The 16,404-nt window shown below is 39.0% G+C and overlaps 2 protein-coding genes and 1 long non-coding RNA gene across 10 annotated transcripts; 2 read left to right on the top strand and 1 right to left on the bottom strand.

The window, feature by feature from the left end:
• The first annotated feature begins 368 nt into the window (after window positions 1-368).
• Window positions 369-2,767, top strand: LOC112293761 (uncharacterized). Of its 2 annotated transcripts, none has more exons than XM_024543571.3 (2): window positions 369-2,037; window positions 2,265-2,767. In XM_024543571.3, exon 1 carries the CDS (start codon window positions 635-637, stop codon window positions 1,904-1,906), a length of 1,272 nt encoding a protein of 423 aa, XP_024399339.1. In that variant the 5' UTR covers window positions 369-634; the 3' UTR covers window positions 1,907-2,037; window positions 2,265-2,767. The 2 variants fall into 2 exon arrangements, with proteins under 2 accessions (XP_024399339.1, XP_024399340.1); XM_024543572.3 differs by having other exon boundaries at window positions 380-2,037; window positions 2,274-2,767.
• Window positions 2,768-2,769: 2 nt separating this feature from the next.
• LOC112293760 (uncharacterized) lies at window positions 2,770-9,580 on the bottom strand. Of its 2 annotated transcripts, XM_024543569.3 has the most exons (17): window positions 8,815-9,580; window positions 8,545-8,695; window positions 8,022-8,093; window positions 7,569-7,643; window positions 7,366-7,434; window positions 6,994-7,158; window positions 6,694-6,762; window positions 6,376-6,525; window positions 6,158-6,229; window positions 5,606-5,785; window positions 5,265-5,353; window positions 4,891-5,034; window positions 4,470-4,588; window positions 4,057-4,264; window positions 3,668-3,917; window positions 3,343-3,493; window positions 2,770-3,206 (listed from the first exon to the last, which is right to left on the bottom strand). In XM_024543569.3, exons 1-17 carry the CDS (start codon window positions 9,011-9,013, stop codon window positions 2,850-2,852), a joined length of 2,520 nt encoding a protein of 839 aa, XP_024399337.1. In that variant the 5' UTR covers window positions 9,014-9,580; the 3' UTR covers window positions 2,770-2,849. The 2 variants fall into 2 exon arrangements, with proteins under 2 accessions (XP_024399337.1, XP_090112908.1); XM_090256782.1 differs by lacking the exon at window positions 6,158-6,229 and having other exon boundaries at window positions 8,815-9,510.
• Window positions 9,581-14,720: 5,140 nt separating this feature from the next.
• LOC149987613 (uncharacterized) lies at window positions 14,721-15,777 on the top strand. 6 transcript variants are annotated; one of them, XR_016506949.1, is made up of 3 exons: window positions 14,721-14,872; window positions 15,092-15,138; window positions 15,270-15,777. It is a non-coding gene; the product is annotated as an uncharacterized LOC149987613 (long non-coding RNA). The 6 variants fall into 6 exon arrangements; XR_016506950.1 differs by having other exon boundaries at window positions 15,273-15,777; XR_016506951.1 differs by having other exon boundaries at window positions 14,721-14,864; window positions 15,087-15,138.
• The last annotated feature ends 627 nt before the right edge of the window (window positions 15,778-16,404 follow it).

The raw sequence follows: 16,404 nt of genomic DNA on the forward strand, positions 1-16,404 counted from the left end.
AAGAAGCTCATTGACAGACCTTGGAATGTTAAACTATTGGATACATGAAACGTTTCTCCGATAAATTAGTTCTTTATGTAGTAAATCAATTTTCGGGGATTAACAACGTTCTACTAAAATGTGCATTTGGAACTTCTTTGAAGTCAATTAAATTGTTGGCTTATGGATCAGCTGATTTTGAATGATGGCTTTTCCATGAGCGAAGTTATCTATTATCCTTGATTTTATCCACAGGTCCCCGAATTTTCAAGTGCTGACGGGTTATCCAAATGCTACATTGTCACCTTTTCTGTGCTTTTTACCATAATCTTTGCAGGACATGCTTTACCTTACGAATGATTCAAGTTTTGAGTACCTACTCTTCCATCCTTCGAGGATTGGGTGTTGCAGTCACCTTTGTTGCCATCGCTACGAGGTCGAGTCATGGCTGCCACGCTACTCATCGTGTGTCATGGGGCAATTTGAGGGCAGTTTCCAGGGTTTTGGGTCTATGGGAATGAGTTCAATAAGTACAGGAGCAATCCTTATTCGAAGATTAGGTTTAAGATTTTCAGCCTACAGTGGTTACGAGGATTGCAGCAATGGCACAATTTGTAGTTGAGAGGCGTCGCCGCTAGCGAAGGAGACCAGAACAATGGCCATGTGGAGGATGACCTCGCTGCCATGGTCGACCGTGTCGCTCATCTCCTGGCACAGGCCCTCCTTCGCCGAGAAAGCATCATCATCTGCTAGATATGTCCGCTTGTTCAAGCAACCAAGCACCGAGTTCACGCAGCCGACGCGGACATCATCGCCACAAGTAAGACAAACTTCCCCAACTCCGCAGCATGTCTCGTTGCAACCCATTGTAGCGTCTAAAAAAGTTTCGACGCATGTACTGCCGGACGACAAACCCTTGAACATCGAGACGCCCAGCGATTCCAGTTTTCCATGGGATGGGGGAGAATCTCAGCGGAGTCTCCTCCTCCTCGACGGCAACGCCATTCTTTACCGCGCGTACTTCAAGATTATGGCGAAGGTCCAATACGGGAGCCTCAAGGACATGGGCTCAGAGGCCGACTGGGTGTTGACAGTCTTCACCGCGCTCTCCACCATGATTCGCTTGCTGGACACCAAGCCAACTCACGTCGCTGCTGCATTCGATTACAAGGGCTTGACATTCCGCCACGAGCTATACCCAGCTTACAAAAGCGGCAGGGCCCCAACTCCAGATACTGTGTGCCAAGCGCTCTCGTGCTTGAAACCCGCTCTTCTCTCTCTCGGGATCTCTGTTGTTGAAGTTGCAGGCGTCGAAGCTGACGATGCCATTGCAGCTTTTGCTGTACGAGCTGTCGATGCCGGCATGCATGTCAGTATTGCTTCCCCTGATAAAGACTTCTTTCAGATCATCTCGCCTCGCCTTCGTCTCCTAAGATTCGTCCCACGGGGTTCAGGGATTGTCCCATTTGGCGTGAAGGAATTTCAGAAACGGTTTGGGGATATCCAACCCTGGCAGTACCTCGAGGTTCTGGCTCTTATGGGCGACAAGGTAGACAACATCCCGGGCTTGCCTGGAGTCGGAGAGGTCACAGCTTTAAAACTCGTGAAAGAGTATGGAACAGTGGAGAATCTTTTGGAGAATCGAGACAAGGTGAAGCTCAAGCGTCCGAGAGAGAGCTTGATGGCAGATGACGGCGGCATTCTCATGAGCAAGAAATTGCTCTCTCTGAGGCTGGATTTACCCAACCACATGCTACCTTACAGTCTAGGTGATCTTCGGTGTCAGAGTCCGAAGGATAATGGCGACCAGTTCATCAAGCTCATAAAAGCGATGTCGGCGTATGTGGATCCCTCCATCTCAGAGGAGCTTCTTGATCGTGCGTCTCAGCTCTGGGAGAAATGGAATTCATTGAATAGCATTCTGTAGAGTAGACATGGCACTAGTTGTTTTGGTTTTCTACTGCGACTGAGCTCCGAGGCATTGTTGTTCTCATTGAGTGCTCCAGACCTTCGTCATTCGAGTAATTTGAATAGGTTGCGTTGGAGGCAAGGGTCACAGTAAGTTTCTCAGCTTGTCAACTTTGAATGTTCACTGTTGAAAGTAACGTAGTTTTTATCCTTTGATGGGTTGCAACTTTGATGTTTTCAAATCTCTGGAAGTTTTGGAGCAGCATGACTCTTCATTTCTATTTAGATTTTCTGATTTTTACAGTTATTGGTAGGCTATACCAGAGATTCATAACTCTACAGGTGGTCAAGGCAACGTTTTAACGTGGTATCATTAGGTTTTGCAGCGTAAAAAACATTCATGGATTTTGCAACGTGGAACTTTTATTCGAGATTGCAAAATTCAAGTGTTGCAAGTTCGCAAGAACTAGGGGCGGAAGATCTTGTTACTTTAAGATACATGATCACTTACATTTTGACGTTGATGATGTGAACAATCGTGCCATCCTCTATGTATTAGAGTTGAACAGTAAAGTGTGGCCAACCTTACCTCCAATTAAGGAGAATTGTAGTTAGCACCTTTTATTGTTTTCAAGGTGGAGGCCAGTAGAGTATTTGTTATCATGATCACCATGGCCAAGTTGCTATGATTAAACTATATCTTTAGTTTGTCATTTTGAACAAACCAAAATGGGCTTTATAGGTTTGAGTTACCATTTGATTTTACTGTAATCACAAACTGTTCACTCCGAACGGTTTGTTACGTAGGTAGAGACATTTATTGTATGTTCAATTACAAAAAAAAGTAGAGAAAGGATTAAACATCCGTCAATCACTACCATATTTTTGTGGACGAGAAGTGGATGCTGATGGCATGCAGTGTTATAATCTTTTGTGCAACGGACAATTACAAGAGTTCATCTCTACCTGGGTTTCAGTTTCCCAAGTTCAATGAAGGCCCCACTTGCGCTTGCTGTAGGCAACCCAACAAGTAGAGGACTATCTTCGTCTACCGGAGTGAGGGAACTCGTTTGTAGTGTAGCAAACATGGCTTCCATTTGCCCTTTTGAAAATTCAGATTCTCTGTTAATGTTATCTATTGGCTGGTGGCCTAATAAGATGGACACTACACTCGACATCGTTGGCCGTCTTGCAGCTGTGTATTGTGCACAAGCTAATCCTAATTTCACTACATGCTTAATATCCTCCACTCTGGACTTATCCACGAGTTTGGCGTCAATGAAATCCTGTAACGTCTCTGCTTCGTACATTTTCCACGCCTGCAAAATAATACAACATTACAATTACCATGTTAATACCGGCATTGGTGTGCATGGAAAAATAAACGTCTTTTCCATTTAAGAAAATGTGGGAGCAACTTGACACTGGGAAGTACCACAAACTTCCATTACTCACCCATTCTAGGATATATCGTTGTTCTGCTGGGAGTCTCAAATTGATATTCTTCCTTCCACTGACGATTTCAAGAACCAAGATTCCAAAGCTGAATACATCAACTTTCTCCGATACTTGACCGAAACTTGCATACTCTGGTGACAGATAACCCCTACATAGCACAAAATTTCGCTTAGAATGCAAGTCTCCGCGCAATGACCATCACCGCTCTAACCGGTAAGCTCATAATTTTCCTTTCACGAGAAAAGCCCTAAAATGACCAGGCTATACGATAATACAATAGAATACATCGAAGATTTTGCGTTTAGGGTACTAGGTGACTCACTTGGTTCCCGCAATGTTAACGCTAAGGTGAGTGCGATCGTCATCAAGAGCTGGAAAGAGGAGTGCCAAGCCAAAATCTCCAATTTTTGGGTCAAGACTTTTGTCGAGAAGGATGTTGGCAGCTTTAATGTCTCGATGTATTATTGGTGGAGTTACTTCTTCGTGCAAATATGCAAGTCCACGTGCAACCCCTAAAATAATATTGAACCGTGTCGGCCAGTCCAAGTCTCGGCCACCTTTTGAAGGAGCATCTGTTGATTGCAGGAAGGTTAAATTACAGCTAGTTTCAAGGATTTTCAGGTGTAAAATATAATCTCAGCTGCATTTATTTCCAGAAGCATAGTCAGGTGACACTGTCACTAGGTGCCACGCAGGGATGTTGATACATACCCCACAAAGCTTCCGCAAGGTTTTTGTTCTCCACATACTCATATACAAGCAGTCGTTGGTCTCCTTTAACGCAACATCCTTTCAACTTGACTAAATTCTTATGCCGCACGTTGGTGATTGTGACAATCTCGTTCAAAAACTCAACAAGTACTTGATTTGAGTTATTTAATAGTTTGACAGCCAATTCTGTGCCATCAGAAAGAACGCCCTGCATAACCACCCCATTCCAAAAAATAGAATATAGACAAAAGTCAGACGGAAGATGCAATAAATCAGCAGTACTAAAATTTCTCGAGATTTGTTTTCCCATTTGTAATATAAATAAGATTTTGTGGCATAATTCAGATTTCTATTAACAATGAAAATGTATCACAGATCCGACTAATTGCTGAAATTATTGCATGACTCCTTACCTTGTAAACAACACCAAATCCACCTTGACCTAGTCTCCTATTCGGAGAGAAATCTTCGGTCGCTGCTTTCAGTTCGGTATATGAATACAAGTTAGGTTGAACTTCGTTTTTCGCAAATTCTGCAATCAAAAAGAAAAAATTGATGTAAAGTTAACATCATAGCAGGTATTCCAAAAATTTAATGCTTTTGGCAGTCAAAATACGGGAGACAAAAACCTATAATTATCGAGATGTCAGATTCAACTACTGCTTAAAGCTTCAGGTCAATTAAGTCAAACGTGATACTGGTTTCAGTTAGTGGCAGACATTAGAATCGAAATACAACAGGAGATATTCGCAAGTTTCATAATGCATATTCCACAACAAACTATCCATGAAAGTGCTGAAGAGATGTTAAACTCCAAAAATGGAAGAGACATACCACGTTGGATATCTCGGAGGACAATGATCCTTTTCCATAGTCTCCGAATAATGACCAAAGCAATTATAGCAGCCACCAACACAATAAATCCGGCAATGACACCAATAGTTATCAGCATCTTGTTGTTGGTGCCATTGCGAACTACTGCTTCCACAATAGCATCCCATGAAAGAAGAGTTAGTGGTTACTAAGATTTGATCTTTTCAAACTTAAACTACAGCACTAAGTAGGACTGATAACCATCAGGATCTTTTTAAATTTGAAAAAAAATCTAGGCTTGTTTGTAAGAAATGGGTAGTGAAAGCACTCACATTGAGACACATTACAACTAATTCCGAAGGAGAGCAGAAGAATCAAGTTCTGATATTACTAACCTCTTGTCAGGATCTCGTTCGCATTTGAACGACATATTTGCAGCATTAAATCTGTCTGAGGATCATTACAGTAGGGATTTTGACCAAGGCTGCAAATAAGATTCCCACAAAGGCAGCAATCAATCACTTGAGTTGGAGACTTGAGTTGGAGACTTGAGTTGGAGATCTTCTCATCTGGTGAGTTTACAACGGCGGAGTTCATGATCACAAAATACATCTAAATTATAATTATCTAATAACAACATAACACAAAGCAAAACATAACAAACAAAAATAGCTAGGATTCATTGAGTAGATACTGGATATGTATCAACAATGGCAAGGAAAATGAAAATGCTTACAAAGTATTGCTGAGCAAATTTGTACTGGATATATTTTGAGCTAAATGTTGAGATGCCACAGTCCACCAACTTTGTGGGAATTGAAAATCTTGAATGTTGTTATCGACCAACGACATATACTGCAAATTGGAAGTGTTCGATAGAGTCAAACTTCCAGATATATTGTTGCGATCCAGATTCCTGTGCATTCACAACAACACCCACTTAAATCTCTGACCAACCATTACTGTTGGCGATCAACTACCATGTCGGAATATGGTGTCCTGAACTTAAAACAACTTGAAGCAAAAGTATCTGATGCAATTTGTCTAGAACTTCATGAGCTGATTTCTTGCGCTGACAACCTAAGTGTTCTGAAAACCGGTCATATTTAGCACAAGAGTCCAACTGCAATAGATTGCTAAGTTCCTTTTTATGAATGACCGAAGCTCAGAGATTATAAACATAAGAACACAAATGACGGACGTTCTTTAGTTAGAAGGGTCAACAAGAATCATAAGAACGGACGGAGGAATGCACCAAAACAAATTGATGCAAATAGTTGCCACTTACAATCTGCGTAAATCATAGCTTTCTAAGAAACTGGGCGAAAGAATGCCACTCAAGTTATTATTTGACATATATCTGGATAAGGAAAATCAGGAAACATTAGTAGAAAGAATTGATGCGGTGTCCATGCGATGAGTATTCAAAAAAGAATAATAATAATAATAATAATAATAGTTTGATATTTAGTTTTCAGGCTGAAGAAGTAGGAGCAACAGAAGTACATTTCTTGAAGACCTTGAACTCTCACAGTTGGCAACGATCCAGAGATATTATTGTTCGAAAGGTCCAACACAACAAGCTTTGTCAAGTTCCCATCCCCGTTGAGAAGATTAACAGGGAATGTCCCATTGAACTGATTATCGCTGCCATTCCTGATCCAGAATGCAATGAATTAAGTAAATCTTCTGGGGCCCCCATATTGATTGTAAGCTGGCATGTGTGCATTATTGTATGCCTAGAATAGAATGACGTGGAGATCAGCAAATGGTTTACTTGTGAAAATAAACAAGAGATGCACAAGGTTTTCTGAAGATCCTCACAAAAATCTAATCCTCGGAAGGCTGGCCAGACTATCCAATGGGCCACTCAAGTAATTATTACTAAAGGACCTGCAAACATGTAACAAACAACAAATAAATTAGACATTAAACTAGGTTTACCCCACCTACTACAAATTTAATGCAGAAAAGTCTGCACTTAGTCCCATTCCAGATATAAGATTTTCAAATGTGCTCTAGTTCAGGTAGTTGTACTGTTCTAGATGTGCAAAAGCTGTGTAGTCTAATTTGAACAGTGATTGTTCTGTAATTGACAAGATGGTTTACTCGGATTCAACTCACATTTGAACAGCAAAAGTCAGGTTATCCAGACCAGTGTTGTTGTTAGGTGCTGCGAATGGAAGGAAACCACGGAGCTGATTATTTGATAATTCCAGCCGTTGGATCTGACCCAGAGAACCTAACCAACGAGGAATTGGACCAGTCAGCTGGTTTCCGCTCAAGTCTCTGAATGATGACAAATTCGTAGTCAGTTCCTCAAACGTTCAGTGATTCGAATACGGAACTAATATAAAATCGTTATCTTCATACGCAATGATCGTCATCTGGCCTTTATAAGTTCTCATTGACATGCTATTGCCATGATTCAATATCACCAACAGTACGTTCAGATAGCATGACCTATTAGCTGAGATGGGTGAACGGTAAACTCACAGAAACTGCAGTTTTGTAAGATTTTTTAAAACTGGTATATTTTCGTTGAAGCAATTGCTGTGCAAATCTCTGCGAAACGAGAAAACGCACGAGATCAAACAGCTTGACCTGGGAATGGCTTAATAGATACCTTTAACTGCAACATTGTCAAAATGTTGACTAGATAAGCACAATAACCACCGCACAAGCGCTTTGAAACTTACAGAATGACTAATTCGGGCAGGTTTCCAAGTTCGGAAGGTATACGGCCATTCAGTTTTGGATTTCCAATTATATTTCTGCACTTTGAAAAGAGAATCTTATGTAAGCATTTTCTTTTTACGAACGAGAATAGGATTGCTGTTCAATAGTAATAATTAATAGCTAGCAGCTGCTGACGTATACCCAGATACAAATCGCAAATCAGGTCTCGAAACTTCAGAAAGGGAACGTTTTGATTCATCCAATCGATCTCATTACCCTCAGTACTATCTCTACTAAGGTGTTCGAAATTCTATACCAATAACACGAATTTAAGATGAAATGCAGCTTACTTCTCCACTTTCCTTAAAATGAATACCACTCCACTTCACTTCACTGAACAAACCTCTCAATACAATGAGGGTATGCGATGATCGAAAAACCGAGCACATGCAGGATTCTTAGAATTCACTTACAGAAATGTCAAATTAGCCAGATGTTGGATCGCAGATGAGAGCGTGCCTTCAATATTTAGATTCGTCAATTGCCTGCATAAATTACTCGGGAAGTTCAGCAAATAAATTATCCTCCTACTTAGGTAACATATTCAGTCATATTCAACCAGCAATTACAAATGGGAAAAAGAGTCATCAGCCCAACCACAAGGTTGCTAAATTTGGAATTTGGAAATTTTATCAATCCTAAGCCCTAGAAATGTAGGTAGTCATGACTGGGCTACAAAATGAACCTCAACTTCATCTTGGTCACAACCCCGCATGCAATGATCACAGCAAGTCTAGATGCCTAGCTCAATTCAGCAGAGACAAATTCTCATTTTCTATCAGAACGAGGTTCTGGGTGCTGACTAGCTATGTGTGCCAATGCTATCCTACGCCATTAGTACTGTATCAAGAGTGCCGTTGCCAATCTCTAGACCTGTTTAGAGACGAATATGCAGCTGTTTGTTATTCCTGTGCTTTGAGGGCAAAAGGTCCTTACAGTCCCGAGATGGTTGTGTTGCAATTTAAACCCATAAATCTTTGACAAACGACACCTCCCCATTTGTTCTGACAAGGATCTCCATTCCTCCAGTTGAAAAACCCTGAGTTATTGACTCCAAAACCTTGGTAGAGAGTAATGAGTGCATCCACTGTACACCACACACAAACACAACGAAGTCTCTCAAATCAATCCCAAGTGCGACTGAAAAATAAAAGAACCTTCTCTACTCAACAATCAACTCCCAATTGGTTGAGAAACTCGGTCTACCTTCAACTTTAGGAGTGGTGAAGCCGTTTCTCCCATCACACTGAGCAGCTGCAGAATCTGAGAGGAGGCCAAGGGCTACAACGTACAACCAGAGCAGTAATGCCAGCGCCCTCCTGTGAACACCAAAGATTAATTGTGAACCGACACCCTCCCGTCGGAGTCTCTGAGCAGGAGGATCGATCATCAGTATCCCATCCATCGAAACAGACTAACAAGGCCTTCTTCTACTCCACAGCTTCATTGGCTGGTCCCCAAAGCTCCTGCTCCTGCTCCTGCTCTCTTGCTTCTCTCCAAATATTCAACTCAATCCTGACTTAAGGCCTCAAATCGACCGTCTCCAACTCCCAAGCATTGCACGCCCACACGGCGATCCTGTGCCGTCTACAAAAATCTCGAAAATTCTTGATTTCCCTGCGCTTATGCAGACGCCGAGCTAACTAGTCGAGGAACTCTGTCGTATCTTGCTTGCCATTCACCAACAGGCCATCACCCCGCTCTCCTGCTACAGTCGTTTTGAGCAGCAACATCAAAGACAAACGTTCTCCAGACTCCGCAACAACCCCACACTGCTCCGATGATGCTATCTGTTCGCGTACCAAACAATCAAGAGCGTTGTATGCGATAGTCCACACGGTTTCCAAACGAATCGGCACCTCAACCGCCACGGCTGGCTTCTCTCCACACCAAGCGAGGAAAAGTAACGAGCCTCGTCCCTTAGTCTTCGTCAGCCGTTGTGTTCAGACAGTCACTCTCCTCCCCCTGCTCCCAGTTACGAAAACAAGTGCAAGACTTTCCCAACCAGCCCGCTTCCAGCTCTCCAAATGTGGACCCCGCACTACCAAAATTGGATCACCACTTGGAAATATCGGTACGAAGTTGGGTTTTCAACGGGTAACACCATGTCTCCAAACTCATTCTACTTGTCTAGCAGATACTTCCGAGTGAGGGAAACCAAATTTTCGCAGCATTCTTATCTTTGTTCTTGCCCTATGTCACAATCAGTGAGAAATCTCCTTCTCCATGTGGCATCATCACAAGGCACGGGCTAAGTGGACGAACTCGACATCCTCTCATGCAAAGTTTATTTCACAGGCCGAGTTCCGGCGATAACGAACTCCAGTGCTCTCAACTTGCCTTCAAGCGTCTCCATTACCAAAAAACAAAAAATAATAGTAATAATAACGGAAGAAAAAGGAGGAGGACGAATTCAAGGAAGGGATAAATTAGGGTGGCGACTCTGGGCAAATGCCGACAAACACAAGCTCCGTTTCAATTCCCGTTCCAGTGATCGTAGGAATCCAATCCTTGCCACGAATTTTTGCGATTGCAGCTTTGCCATCCTTCCTCAATTAAGCTACACGTCACCACCACAACAACATCACAACGAAGACTTTTAGGGACCTAGCGGAGGCGGAAGAAGCTTCGTTGGAATAATCAGTACTCCCTTCCATTCCTTCCACCGAAGCACCGATTTGCTACCTCTGATAAGGTCCCCCCCCCCCCCACCTCGCACCAATCCCCTTTCACACCTCCGAATATGATCACGGGTGTGTCTGCTCTTGACCGGGCCGGCTAGCTTATACGCTGGGAAAATTCAGCGCCCCCGTGCAATTACAGCCTCGCTCGCTGGGTCCTCTAGAAGAAGGATGACTGAATGCCTGACTGGCAGACAATTCCGGTCCTTATGCCCGTGCTATTTGGAGGGGTGGATGAATGAGAACCTAGATGGGGGGGTATCCTCTCCTCCACATTCATTCATCACCAGTGCGTGCGAACCCTTTCCGCCTGAGATTCTGTAAACACCTTTTCGCCGAGGGGAATTGTATCTATGCGCTGTGTGAAAAAGAAAAGCGCATAGTGCAAATATATATATATATATATATATATATTATATGAAAATTTGTTTTTACTTACAAAATATAATGTGGAAATTGCACGTGTTTATTGAGGGGAACTGTAGAAAGGAAAGCAAAGCGAAGGGAGCAAGAGTGGACTCCGCTCGGTGCCACTCCTCCGCACGAGAACCTCCTCGAAGCACAACGAACGGGTTGCGATGTGGTGCAGCTCGGCAAAGCCGATGCCGCATCGAGGAAGGAGAGACCACGAGGGCTACAGAAGCTCGCAGCATTCGGGGTGGGCCCTGCCACCGTGCTTGGTGCCTGCCTGCCTGTGCTCATTTGACGGGGTATGCCGAAGAAAGCCATATGGATAGCTTCCACGCAAAAGAGGCTCCCGAAGTACTGCGACCGCAGCCGTGACACGGGGGGACTCCTTCACCGGCTGGCCAGGTCTTCCGGTCACTAGACCTTATCCATCTGTCAATCCACGAATTCATCCATTCACTGTCTTTTATTTATAATTTTATTAAATCATATGTAATGAATAATTATATTTTTTTTTAAGAAAGCTATCTCCTCTTTATTATAATATGTTAAAGTATTATTGGTATAAATTTACTTTTTTATTACCATATAAAGATGTATTATTAGTATAAATTAACTTGTTTAGTGCCATATAAAGATTGTTTGGTACCATATATAATATAATAAGGTCTAGAAGTAATTTAAAAATCCTATAATACTTAATTTATTTTTTATATTATTTACAAACATATGATTGAGTTTTATATTATTTACAAACATATGTCTCTCTAAAATATTTCTTATTAAAAAAAAATTAATAATTTAAATATTTTTTAATTTCTTTGCTGACTATAATAGAATGATTTATTATTGGTCTTAATCTTATATACAAAGAATTATACACAATATTTTTAATTGATTTTGATCTTGTTTAAATGATATAAAATAATTACTTATATATATAGTAATAAAAATTTGAATAATTTATAAATTATTAAAGTAATGAGTAATTTGGTTTAATCATTTTTCTATTTGATTGAAATGAATATACATATATTTATCCTTTTTTCAATGATAACCTATTAATTTTTTTTAAATTAAATTACTTTAATTTAAGATGATTGGTTTTGAGTAAATTATCCTAGATTTTCTATATGAACACTCACACACAATATATATATATATATATATATATATAATTTTATTTTGCATATGTTTTAATTTCATAATATTTATGAATTTATTTTACTATAAAGTCAAAGCTGGAAAAAATGATATTGAGACCCAATACTGAAGCTTTACATTGGAAATTTTTATTTTTATTAATAACACAACTACTTGGTATAAAGATATGTAATAACTCCAAATCTATTATTTTATCACTGTAGATTGATAACGATTAATGATATACAAAGATAATTCAAAAACTAGTTTTATAGACTTTTTCATATCTGAATAGTTAATAGATTAAAATTAGTTGATATGTTTTTACTTCAAGATACCCTTCATAACAAATTTGAACTATATAAAAATAAAAAATAAAAACTACCTTGTTAAGGCCATTATTTGATAGGGATAATATGGAAGATTTAAAAATTAAAGAAAATAAAAAGTACAATAAATTACTTCTAAAACAAACCAAGATTAGGATTGTACAAAATACTATATAAAAATAGTAAGGTTGGTAGAGGATAGATGTTTGCATTGTGAGATATAGTCATAAATTTGACTCCAAATACAAAAACAATTATATATAGCAAATCAAGATTATTTTAAAAATTTGTAGATATGGTTAGAATTTTAGTTCTAAGAAGATTTTAGAAGTATAAGACTTGCAAGATTATAGCTTTAGAAGGATGTAAAAATGACGAACTATTTTAAGATTTGTTTTGCAACATTAGATTAAAGATAATAAAGATTTAAAATCAATTTTGGATCCAATTCTTGCATTTGTTTTCTTAACCTATGGTTTATTATTGGCAAAAATATAGATTTATGTAGATTCTAAGTGCTTATTTATCTTCTCAATATTCAATTTGTTAAATAAAAAATATTTAACCATACCTATTTTTAAAAATAAAATTTAGTTAAAAGTTTTAAAATATTTAAAATCTAAATATATATATATATATATATATATATATTTTTAATTAGTGGTGGTGAACAAGGTGTAATTTACATAACATATTTGCTTTGAGAGAGGTACAAAAACATGTATTGCCAGCATTGACATTACCTTGATAGATCCTGATATTTTGTTTAAGTAAAGCATATGTAAATATGGGCACAAATGGAATATAAGATATTCTCATGCTAAACGTATTAAATTGTATATGACATGTGAGTACAAATGTATTTTCTGCACAAATCCATGTGTTAAGAATGTGTTGGAGTTGTGGGTATTACTACAAGACCTATGCAAACAACTTTTGAAGTTGCTTCAATTGGCATGCAAGTAGCAACACCAGACTTGATAGACCCATAATTTTAAAATACGTTTTTAATAATACGATGTACAATTTTATTTTTTATTTTTTATTTTTTTTTAAATGCATCACAGTTGTAATAAACATTTTCTTGCACTACTTAGCATCTAAACTACGCTCATAGTTTTTAGAAGTACTTTAATGTATGCAATATACTTGGATTTTTATCTTATTCAGTTTTATGAAGACGTTTCAAAAAAATGCTACTAGAATCTTCAAAAATAAATTATAAATATATATATATATATATATATATATGAAGTATTCATGTAGTTCAAGTTTATCAAAATGCCAATCTAATGTTATATGATCTATATAATCGACACAAAAGCACTTTATTTTGTAAATTTTGTATGTTATATTTAAACAGAGTCCACTCAAATGTTTTACATCAATTATTGAACTTGGTTTTGCTAAAATATCCTTTAGATATAAACAAAAAAATTAATTCAAGTGAAAACTTGTTAAAAAAAAAAAAAAAACAAAACAAAACAAAACAAAACAAAATAATTATGTAAGTAGGAAATAAATGAACTACACTTTATATTTTATAATTATGTTGGTTACAACACCAGAGTGTCTTCCCACTTCAAATTGCAAACCAAGCATTGGAAAGTGAACATAATCAACTGCAGACCAAAAACACATTGCTAACATGTTTTATCAGACTATCCTTGACACTAATTAGTCAATAAACACTACTTATCAAGGATAGTCCACAATGATAACACAACCATTTACTTAAAAAGCAAACTATACAAAAGCTGTAAATGAAAGTATCGAATGAATCATACAACAAAATTGAATCTCAAATAAAACCCATTTGTATTCAAAGAGAATTTATCAAAGGCTGGTTACAGCTCGTGTCCAACACCACACATCCATTGCAAAACCCAATTACTAGAACATAACAGGAACCCATCATCTGACATCATCTAGAGAAGTAAAGCCAAACAATAGAAAAAGGAGTCTAAAAGCAAGAATGGAACTGACAAAGGCTAGACTAAGTTACTGCACATGAAGCAGCAGCAACACTGTCACTCACTCATCCATATCAGTCTGATAAGACCACCGTTGAACTAGAAAAAATAACATACAAAAAACGAACGCTAGACCTGTGGTTAGCAATAGTCCGAGCTCCAAAGCATTGACTGCGATAGAAAGCAAGCAAATAGGCGGAAGAAGAAATCGAGACACCAGTTGCAGCGAAGACGAGCAAGCAAGCAACGCCACACTTTAAAAAAAGAAAAAGAAAAAGAAAAAAGTGAACCCCATAATAAGAATTTATCGACGCATTGAAGTAAAGCTAAGTTCTTACCATCGGCAAATAACAATTGCCCGAAAAGCCTCCTCCTCGTCCTCGTCCTGCTCCACTTGGCCCCTTGCATTGCATGTGTGCCCCACTGCAATCCACCGTCTGAATCGGTGGACGGGTCCCAAGACCACCATTGAGAATGAGTCCGTCCGGCATTCGTCCCCGACCACCATGAGCAGCAGCAGCAGCAGCAGCAACTATATTGCTTGCTTGCACTGGCTTGGTTCCGGGCCGCATCCAGGTGAGTAAGTGGCGATGTGGGAGCGCGGCGCTAGTGTGGCAGCAGCATGCCACATGTTGAGTGTTGAGGTGTTGTTTCTCGATCTAGTGTCCAGTGTTCACGAGTGCCGGCGGAGCTCGGTGGTGTGCGTGAGCTGCGACTTGTGTGTGAGTGTGTAAGTGTGAGTGAGTGAGTGAGTGAGTGTGCGTGTGTTGTGTAAGTGTGTGTGTGTGTGTGTGTGTGTGTGTGACTGACTTCGAGTGAATGAGCGTGTGCTTACAAGTGTGTGCGAGAGCATGGTTGCGTGTGCGTATGGAGATGTGAGTGAGTGAGTGAGGTGGGGTGGTGCTGCTGCTGATGATGAAGATGCGTTGTATTTGTGGTGTCAGAGCAGAGGAGAGTTTGGTTGCGTTGGGGGATTGTGTGATGAGGAGGTGAAGAGTAAGCTCAGCCCCCCTCCCTTCCCTTTGAAGCTTTGATTGTTGGTTGGAATGAATGAATGCATGAGTGTGAGAGATGAGTGTGGGAGATGGCACGAAGTTGTTGATGATGTTTGGTATGGTGATGGAAAGAAGGAAGGAAGCAGACTAGGGAGGGAAGGGAAGGTGTTGCTGAGGAGGCTAAAGCATGAAGAAGGAAGGAAGGAGTGCAGAATACTACACTGGGTTCCATCAAGGCTGGCTTGGTTGCTTGGTTAGTTAGTGCAGAGGGGGCGCTTTGGTTTGATGGTGGTGTGGCATGGTGTAATGAAAGTGGACAAGAACTGTGGTGGTAGAGTGTGTAATGGATGGTGAGATTGAGGAATCCTATTGGGTAGCAATGTAATGTGAGTATAAAGAGGAGGACGGTGATGGTGGTGTACAATGGGCATTGGATCATCAAATTTTCATGGGTGTAAGAAGTAAAGATCAAAGAAGCAAGAGACAAGGAAGGAAGTGGTGCAATTGCAAAAGAGGTGGTGAAGATGTAAGACAAGGAAGCAAGTTCAGAGGAGTGGAGCATGGAAGTATGAGTACAATGGGTTGTGGGTGTTTGTACAAGAGATATGAATGAATGAGTTGAAATTGATTGGAATTGGAATGCAATGTGTCATAATTATATTGGTGTTGATGATTACAAGCATATTCCGTTTTGAATATAATTCTATGTATTTTAGACCTACAAATACTTTATTATGTAATAAATAATATAATTTTTATAAAATTTAGATAAGTTTTTCATAAATTGTTTAAAAATATACTCTTCTCTGTTCAAAGTTTACAAAAGAATATAGACTATGTTTGTCTTGTATCATAAAAACTTCAACATGTAAGATTATATGTTAAGTTAAAAAAAACATATATTTTTCAGAATTCAAGTGCAACTTTTGGAATATATTATTTCAAAGGATGGTTTAAAGACGAATTCTTAGAAAGTATATATTATTATAGATCCATGAATTTTAGGTGTTGGATGTTATGTTTTATATTACTTTTAAAGTTATAAACTATCATTAAATATTTATTAAGAATTTTTTTTCAAGTCTTTTTTTTTTTTTTTTTTTTTTTTTTGCTTATACAAGTATTTCTTTTTAAAAAAAAAAACTGAAGATGTAAAAGTAACGTTCTAAGACTTGAAAACAACTTATATTTCAATTCCAATTTCATTTTGTTCAAAATTTTAAAGATTTTTCTTTAAAACAATTAAAAATTAAAAATTAAATGTATT

The sequence above is a fragment of the Physcomitrium patens genome, chromosome 16, assembly GCF_059467195.1.
Source record: "Physcomitrium patens ecotype Gransden chromosome 16, ASM5946719v1, whole genome shotgun sequence".
NCBI lineage: Eukaryota > Viridiplantae > Streptophyta > Bryopsida > Funariales > Funariaceae > Physcomitrium > Physcomitrium patens.

What these genes read in the sequence shown, in the direction of transcription:
- LOC112293761 (XM_024543571.3), top strand. Translation starts at nt 635, where the DNA reads ATGGCCATGTGGAGGATGACCTCGCTGCCATGGTCGACCGTGTCGCTC.
- LOC112293760 (XM_024543569.3), bottom strand. Translation starts at nt 9,013, where the DNA reads ATGGATGGGATACTGATGATCGATCCTCCTGCTCAGAGACTCCGACGG. An exon ending in AACACAACCATCTCGGGACT is followed by an intron (nt 8,094 to 8,544) that starts GTAAGGACCTTT and finishes TAATTTATGCAG; the next exon opens with GCAATTGACGAATCTAAATA. An exon ending in CTGACTTTTGCTGTTCAAAT is followed by an intron (nt 6,763 to 6,993) that starts GTGAGTTGAATC and finishes ACATGTTTGCAG; the next exon opens with GTCCTTTAGTAATAATTACT.